This window comes from Cebus imitator, unplaced genomic scaffold (genome assembly GCF_001604975.1).
Source record: "Cebus imitator isolate Cc_AM_T3 unplaced genomic scaffold, Cebus_imitator-1.0 Scaffold282, whole genome shotgun sequence".
In the NCBI taxonomy this organism is placed as follows: Eukaryota; Metazoa; Chordata; class Mammalia; order Primates; family Cebidae; genus Cebus; species Cebus imitator.
In genome coordinates, this window is record NW_016107597.1 from 386,676 (window position 1) to 395,984 (window position 9,309).

General features: G+C 42.3%; 1 protein-coding gene across 1 annotated transcript; it reads left to right on the forward strand.

Annotated features, from left to right (window-relative positions):
• Nucleotides 1-1,001: 1,001 nt before the first annotated feature.
• Nucleotides 1,002-2,938, forward strand: LOC108284713 (DDB1- and CUL4-associated factor 8-like protein 2). The gene has a single exon (XM_017501609.2). It carries the CDS (start codon nucleotides 1,082-1,084, stop codon nucleotides 2,891-2,893), a length of 1,812 nt encoding a protein of 603 aa, XP_017357098.1. The 5' UTR covers nucleotides 1,002-1,081; the 3' UTR covers nucleotides 2,894-2,938.
• The last annotated feature ends 6,371 nt before the right edge of the window (nucleotides 2,939-9,309 follow it).

Below are 9,309 nucleotides of genomic sequence, written 5' to 3' on the forward strand. Positions count from 1 at the left end.
GAGGTGTTTTCTGTTCCCTAGAGGCCCCACAGAAGCCCCTAACATATTTTGGGAAATATGCAAAAGATTTTCATAGTTCTGACACCACATACTTTATTTTTTTCATAAAATTGTGTTGGTGTTCCCTAAGTATCTTAAATTGAATTAACTCTGAATAAATATATAGAATCTCTGGTGGAATAAGGAAAAAAAAGGAAGTACTACTTCCACCTCAAATAGGTGAAGCAATCACTCATTTCAATGTCCATTTTCAATTGATCAGTTGATTTCAGCCTTCATTACATTGAAGGTCTAAATTCTTCTCTCTAAAGGAGCCTGCCAGATTTAACAAATAAAAATAGAGGACATCATATTGAATTTGAATTTCAGATAAATAATGAATAAAATTTTACTGGCAATATATCTAATGTAATATTTGAGATCCACTCGTACTAAAGAAAATACTCATCTTTTATCTGAAATGCAATTAACTATGCATATCATAGTTTACCTGGTAACTGTATATCGATTCTACCAGTTAGAGCATTCAAGGTTTCCCTCAAGCTTTTCAATTTAAGATATTTCTTGTATGTCAAAAAGTCACTAGTTGTGGGACACTTAGTTAACCTTTTCATTGTTCTTGCCTACATCTTCATTTCATACAGTACATTATATTCAAGCAAAACACTGAGTGGCTTCTAAAAACTATTTTGCCAAAGGAGGATCACTTTTGCTCATGGTTCTCTGATAAGAACATTTTCCAAGGTGCAGCAAGTTTCAATCTTCAAAAACCCGCAGCTACTCACAGTGTAAGATGTCCATGGGGGTGGGGCTCTGGGCCTGGAAAAACTAGAGCAGTCTGCATGCCGCGAGGAGGTGAGCAGGTAAGAAGCCTTCTGACCCTCACAGGCTCCGGTACTGACACCCACCTGCTTTGGCAGAATCTTTTATTGTTCCCTTTAGCCAATCAGATTGGCACTTTTTAGCCACGCACTTACTTCCTTAGCAACCATCAGTCCTAGCAGCAGGCCAACTATCTTCCTTGAGATTTTAGGAGCTGGATTTTCCAGTTCCGGATTGGCCACAGCAAACATCTTACGAGATGTCCCACCAAGAGGGCAGCGCAGATGGCTTACAAGACTTAGGTACTGAAAGCCTGTTCAGCAGTCCAGAGGAGCAGTCTGGAGCAGCGGCAGCGGCGGAGGCCTCCTCGGACATTGATATAGCGACCTTATGTGTGAGTATGAGAATGACTAGAGATGACGGTGATACCAGGGATGGTGGTTTCCCAAACGATGCCAGCACAGAAAATCGAAGCACTAACCAAGAAAGTTCAAGTGAAGATGTCGAACTTGAGAGCATGGAGGACTTTGAGCGTTTCTTCATGGGTGGTGGAAGCTTATTCTATTACCCTTTACTAAGAGAGGATGAGATAGTAGAGGAGGAAGAGGAAGAAATAGAGGAGGAGGGAGAAGAGGAAGAAGACGAACAGGCTCAGATGTGTCTACAATGCGGTGGTGCCAACCATGAGCAGTGTTTGTTAGAGGAGAATCGGGTGCTGGAGGAGTGGATTTCCTCAGAGACATCTGCCCTGCCTCGACCTCGCTGGCAGGTCGTTACTGCTCTTCGCCAGCGGCAGCTGGGTTCAAGTACCCGCTTTGTCTATGAGGCCTGTGGGGCAAGAGCCTTTGTGCAGCGTTTCCGCCTGCAATATCGTCTTGAAGGACATATCAGTTCTGTCAATACTGTACACTTTAACCAGCGTGGCACCCGGCTGGCCAGTAGCGGTGATAACCTAAAAGTGACAGTGTGGGACTGGGTGCAGCAGAAGCCAGTACTGAACTTTGAGAGTGGCCACAAAAATAATGTCACACAGGCCAAGTTCCTTCCTAACTGTGCTGATTCCACACTAGCCACGTGTGCCCACGATGGGCAGGTACGGGTAGCAGAACTAATTAATGCATCATATTTCGAGAGTACTAAGCGTGTGGCCCAGCACAAGGGAGCTGCCCACAAGTTGGCTCTGGAGCCAGGCTCTCCTTATAAGTTCCTCACTTCAGGTGAAGATGCCGTTGTCTTCACCATTGACCTCAGACAACACCAGCCAGCTTCAAAAATTGTGGTAACAAGAGAAAATGGGAAGAGAGTGGGACTGTATACAATCTCTGTGAATCCTGCTAATACCTACCAATTTGCAGTGGCTGGACAAGATCAGTTTGTCAGGATTTATGACCAGAGGAGAATTGATGAGAAAGAAAACAATGGAGTACTCAAGAAATTCGCTCCTCGTCATCTGGTTAATTGTGATTTCCCAACAAGCATCACCTGCACTGTGTACAGCCACGATGGCACGGAGCTCTTGGCCAGCTACAATGATGAAGATATTTACCTCTTTAACTCTTCTCACAGTGATGGTGCTCAATATGCAAAGAGATTTAAGGGACACCGAAATAATACCACCGTCAAAGGTGTTAATTTCTATGGTCCCAGAAGTGAGTTTGTCGTGAGCGGTAGTGATTGTGGACACATCTTCTTTTGGGAAAAATCATCTTGCCAGATCATCCAGTTGTTGAAGGGGGACACGGAAGGTACAATAAACTGTCTTGAACCCCACCCTTACCTACCTATGTTGGCAACCAGCGGCCTAGATCATGATGTCAAGATCTGGACACCCACAGCTGAAGCTGCCACTGAGCTTACTGACTTAAAGGATGTGATTAAGAAGAACAAGTTGGAACGAGATCAAGATAGTTTGTACCATACCGGCCTGTTTGACCAGTATATGCTTTGGTTCCTCATGCGCCACCTGTCACAGAGAGATCATCACCCGGCCTGGAGAGCCAGATTCCCAGGAGAAGAATCGGATGAGTCTTCCAGCACCTCAGATACATCCGAGGAGGAGGGCCAACACTGAGTGCCATGCATACCATCCCAAAGGCCTCACACCCAGTCCAGCTAGATGCCACCTAAGTACACTGGATTTTAAAATGCAGTAGATTAATAGATTTGCTTTTTGCCTTCTATTTTCCACAATGTATACTGAAAACCATCTATTCCATTCTTTCCTCTCTCCTTTCTTCCTTCCACACATTCTTTCTCATTTCTTTTCTCATGGTTTCCTTATGCCTCTTTTGTTACCCCTTATTCTTACATGAGTGCATACACAACTTACTTATGCCTCTTTTCCTTTGTTCCCTAATAGTTGACCTCTAAAATTTCCTAATTTTGTTGAAAAAAATTAATAGCCTTATTAGATGCATCTACTCAATTCTGACATTCTGAAAACGATTATCTTTTAACTTATTTTCATCTTCAACAATTTTTTCTGAAGATCAAGTTCTTCAGTTGACCTGAAAATTTCAAAAATATGTTTCTTCTTTAGAAGTAAAATAAGACAAACTATAGTTTTTCTCTACTGATGCTGACACTTGGCTACACACACTCAGAGAGGGAAAAGATGAGGAGTAGCGTGTAGATTAATTTCTAATCAGATAATTCATCCCCTCAGAATAAATAACATGAGACTATCTACATTTTATGAATCCATATGTTAATAATTTTGAAAAATTTGAGTACAATGTAGCTGGTAAGATCTAAATTAAGTTTGATCACATGACATCATTTACTCTGTGCATTAAGTGTTCTTGAAGTTTTAAGATTGGGAACTCCCAAAGGGTTACCTTCCAGGAAGTCCTCCTGGAACAGCCATTTCCTATAAATGCCAGCTACTGGTATAAAAATCTCTCATATTTGAAAATACATTTTAATTAACTTTTAAGAACAAGTTGCCGTAAAAATTGTTTATGCTTACACATAACCATTTGGTGTAATTGGTAGAAAAAATCCTATTTGACATCCTCACATTGCTTAAAATTCTCTTTACTGCTTAAATTGCTTTAAAAATTCTTTTAAGCCTTATTTAATATAAATTAAATAAGGATACTGCATGTCCAATTACTGACAAATAAAAATATTCATCTTTATTTTGTATGTGTTATTTGTATGAATGAATTTAGAAGATCACCTTTCCCCCAGCACCCATGAACTATACCGCACCATTCTTTGCCATCTTTTCTTGGAAAAGAAGGATGTAATGAAACATCCTGTGTCCTGACAATGGCTTTTCTTTGGTAATACTTCTTGAGATAAGTATTATCTCTGTTTCTTTGGGAAAATGTAATTTGCATAATGAGATTAGAATTTAGGATGGAACACAACTTGACTGAAGTTTGTGCTCACTGAGATCCAAAGCTAGGGACAACTGCCCTGGGGTCTGGGAGCCTCAAGAAGCCCCTACCAAGCTCTGCTGTCAGGAAAGGATCTTAAGAGTCCCAAAAAGAATTTATAGGCATATGAAGAAAGTTATAAACTAGAATTCCAAGTTTGGGGCCCCTGTATAACTTCATGGGATGTAAACCAACAATAATATTAACAAAATATTTAAAAAATCATTTGGGATTTCAAGTGACACCCGGTGTCAGTGTGAGCAAAAGTGAAAGCAGATAAATTATGCAGTTATTTTTCTACCTGCTGTTTGGAAGTTCTGCCTGTGTGGGGGATTTATATTCTGCTCACTTAGCTAAACTAAAACTTTACTCCAAGTTCCCTGAATGGTTCCGAGATTGCTTGTGATACAAGAGGCATTTGGTAAAAGATTTGGGAGGCAAAGGTAAAGTATTAGCCACGTTTATTTTATGCTTTATGCTTAGAAAGGTGTTGCTGCAGCTCATGAACATTTTTGCTTATATCCTGGCTTAACTTGTTGGTGTGGGGCAGCATCTGGGCCCACACCTGCTCCAGTTCTCCCTCATATCTTCCTTCTTCTTCACCAGCTCCATAAAAAAGAATACCACTTTTTGTTTTTGTAGGGCGTTAATGATATTGAAATTGGAGGTTTGAAGGCAGTGAAAGATCAACATGGGTCCCAGACAGTCCTTGTGAGCTCCAGATATTTCTAATGGATTCCATTTACCCTTGTTTCCTCTACTTTGCATCATCTCTTCTTCCTGACTTCCCTGCTGACCTTGGGTTTCAGCATCTGATGCAAAGACAAAAGCCTTGCTGAGACTGATTAACCGGCTTCCACATTTTAATGAGGCGTGGACTCTATTATAAGTCCCTTCTTATATGTGTATCACCCCCTATATGTGCATCATCTTATATTGTTCAATTGGAGTGTTTGTTTCTCTGATGGAACCCTGATTGATGCAACCTCCCCAGCATGCTTTGGACTGAGTAAACCCCTGGTTACTTAGACTTGGACATTTGCCATCAGAAGGAATTATAGGTCCCTAAAGGGAGAAGTTGAACTTCACACACACACACACACACACACACACACACACTCACACACACACACGCACACACATTCTTACATTCTCAGTGTGAGCTGAGCTAGGGTCCACTGACTCAGAAGTGGCCCAGTCCTGGGAGCAGGAAAGAAAGGGAAGGGTGAAATGGTATGAACCCCATTCTTCCTCAGTACTGGGGGGCTGGAGAAACACCATCTCCTTCTCCTGGCCTGATCCAGGCTCCAGGAAGGAGAGCAGATTGAGTCTCAGGCCTGCAACTTCCTGTCCACACCGCTGCTCTCTGGGTTTGAGGGTAGCTAAGAGATCTGGGGAAAGAAGGGGACGGAATCAGGAAAAGATGTTGATCAAGAAAGATGACAACCAGGGGTGAGGGCTGAAAGTAAATTAAAGATAAAAACACCATTTAAAAAGTAGAGAGGAGGGAAACAAAACTAAAATCCACCCCAAATCCAAACCTGCCTGGAAGAAAAGAAAGTCCTCTGGTCTCACAGAGACATTATTTGGAAAGGCTTGCTTTGCTGCAGGAGCGCTCAGGCCTCAGTGTGACCCTAGAGATGGAGAACGCAGCCTCTACAACTCGTCCTAGTCCTGGCTGGGGGCAACTTCCTCTTTGTCATCCTCCTTGTCTTCCTCTCTCCCTCGCTGTCTCTCTTGTGCTGTCTCCCTCTCAATGAAGCTCATGTGGTAGAGGTACATTTTGTTTTATTGCACTTCATTTATTGTGCTTTGCAATTATTGTGCTTTACAAATATTGCTTTTTTTTTTTTTTTTTTTTTTTTACAAATTGAAGGTTTGTGGCAACTCTGCAATAACCAAATCTATCAGCACCATTTTTCCAACAGCATGTGGTCACTTTATGTTTCCACGCCACATTTTGGTAATCCTTGCCATAGTTCAAATTTCCATTATAATTTTATCTGTTTTGGTGATTTGTGATTGATGATCTTTTCTTTTTTTCTTAGACAGTCTTGTTCTGTTACCCAGGCTAGAGTGCAGTAGTGCAATCATAGCCCACTGCAGCCTCCTGGGTTCAAGGGATCCTCCCACCCCAGCCTCCAGGTATGAGGGGGTACATGCCTGAACCACTACACCTGGCTAGGCTATTTTTTACAAAATTTTGTTAGAGATAGGGTCTTGCTGTGTTGCTCAGGCTAGTCTGGAACTCCTGGCCTCAAGTGATCCTCCTGAGCAGCTAGGATTACAGGCAAGAGGTGATTGGTGATTACAAGCAAGAGGTGATTGGTCATCTTTCATGTTACTGTAGTAATTGTTTTGGCACACCATGAGCTGTGTCCATTATAAGAGGATGAACTTATTCGATGTTATGTGATTTCTCAGTGCCCCACCCACCAGCCATTCCTGTGTGTCTCCCTCTCTTCTGGCCTCCCTACCCCCTAAGACACAAGAATATGAAAATTAGGCCAATCAATAACCCAACAATGGCCTCTAAGTGTTGAAGTGAAGAGTCACATGTTTCTCACTTTAAATTAAAAGCTAGAAATGATTAAGCTTAGTGAGGAAAACACGTAAAAAGCTGGGATAGGCCAAAAGCTAGGCATCTTGTGACAAACAGTCGACTAAGTTGTAAATGAAAAGGAAAAGTTCCTGAAGAAAATTAAAAGTGCTACTCCAGTGAGCACATAAGTGATAAGAAACCGAAACAGCCTTGTTGCTAATATGCAGAAAGTTTGAGTGGTCTGCATAGAAGATCAAACCGACCACAACATTCCCTTAAGCCAAAACCTAATCCAAAGTCAGGCCTTAACTTTCTTCAGTTCTATGAAGCCTGAGAGAGGTGAGCAAGCTGCAGAAGAAAATTATTAAGCTAGCAGAGGTTCATTGGTTCATTATGTGTAAGGAAAGAAACCATCTCCATAACACAAAAGTTCAAGGTAAAGCAACAAGTGCTGCAGCAAGTTATCCAGAAGATATAGCTAAAACAGTGTGTTTGTCTGTTGCATTGCTATAAAGAAGTATGTGAGGATGGGTAATTTGTAAGGAAAGCTTTTATTAGCTCATGGCTCTGTGGGCTGTGAGAGCATGGTACTAGCATCTACTCAGCTCCTGGTGAGGCCTCATGGAGCTTTTACTAGTGTCTTAAGGTGAAGGCAGAGAAGATACGTCGCATGGTGAAAAAGGGAACAAGGTGGCAAGGGAAGTGGGGAACATTCTTTTAAACAACCAGAACAACCAGATGTCATGTGAACTCAGAATGAAGACTCACTCATCACCAAGGGGATGGTGCTAATCCATTCATGAGTGATCTTTCCCCATGATCCAAACACCACCCACCAGGCCCACCTCCAACACTGAGAATTGCATTTCAAAATAAGAGTTAGAGGAGATAAGCCTTCAAACCATGTAATTCCACCTATTGCCCCCCAAATCTCATGTTTATCTCACATTGAAAAATGCCATTACACCCTGCCAATAGTCTCCAAAAGTCTTAACTCATTCCAGCATCAAGTTCAAAGTCTTAAGTTTCATCTGAGATTCATCTTTCACCTATGAGCCTATAAAATCAAAACAAGTTATTTATTCCCAAGATACAATGGCACTACAGGCATTGGATAAACACTACCATTTCAAAAGCAAGAACTTGACCAAAAGAAAAAGGCTATAGGCCCCATGCAGGTCTGAAACCCAGCAGGGTTGGCATTAAATTTGAAAGCACCAAAATAATCTCCTTGACTCCATGTCCCATATCTAGGGCATACTGGGGCAAGGATTGGCCCCCTAAGGCCTTGGGCAGCTCTATCCCTGTGGCTTTGCAGGGTGCAGCCCCTGTGACTGCTATCACTTGTTGGAGTTGAGTGCCTGTAACATTTCCAGGCTCAGGATGCAAGTTGCCCATGACTATACCATTCTGGAGTCTGGAGGGCAGCAGCCCCCTTGTCACAGCTTCACTAGGCCGTGTGCTGGTGGGGAGAACTCTTTGTGGGGGATCCAACCCCACATTTCCTCTCTGCACTTACCTAGTAGAGTCTCCCTATGAGGGTTCTGCCTCTGTGGCAGGCTTCTTCCTGGGCACCTAGGTTTCCTCATACATCCTCTGAAATCTAGGGGAAAGCTTCCAAACCTCCTTTACTTTTTCATTCCATGCACTGACTTAATACCATGTAGACACTGCCAAGGCTTATGGCTTACACAATTCAGAGTTGTGGCCTGAGCTGTGCCTGAGCCCTTTGAGCCAAGGCTGGAGCCAGAGCAGCCAAAATGTGAGGAGCAGTTTCCTGAGGCTGAGTAGGGCAGTAACACACTGGGACTGGTACCTAAAACCATTTTTCCTCCTAGGCCTCTGGGCCTGTGATGTGAGAGGCTGTCTTAAAAACTTCTGAAATGCCTTCAAGACCTTTTTCCCATTGTCTTGGATATTAGTACTTGGCTGCCTTTTAGTCATGCTACTGTGTCTAGGAACTGGTTGCTCTACAGCCTGCCTCAATTCTTTCTCTACCACAGGGTCAGGCTGTGAATTTTCCTAACTTTTATGCTCTGCTTCCCTTTTAAATACAAGTTCCAATGTTAAGTCATTCCTTTGCTCCTACATCTGATTTAGATTTTTAGAAGCATCTGGTATTCTAACAGGATTCTTGAACACCTTGCTGCTTAGAAATTTCTTCCATTCAGATATGGTAAGTCATCGCTCTTAAGTTTAAACTTCCATGGGTCTCTAGGGCATGAACATAATGCAGCCAAGTTCTTTGCTAGGGTGTAACAGGGTTTACCTTTACTGCAGTTCTCAATAACTTCTACATTCCCAGCTGAGAATTCATCAGCCTGGCCTTCACTGTCCATATTTCTATCAGCATGTTGGTCACAATCACCTAAGCAGTCTTTAACAAGTTACGAAATTTCCCTCATCTTCCTGCCTTCTTCTGAGCCCTCCAAACTCTTCCAACCTCTGCCCATTACCCAGTTCCAAAACCACTTCCACAATTTCAAGTATTTTTCTAGCAATGTCCCATTTCTCAGTACAATTTTCTCTCTCTTTTTTCTTTCTTTCTTTCTTTTTTTTTTT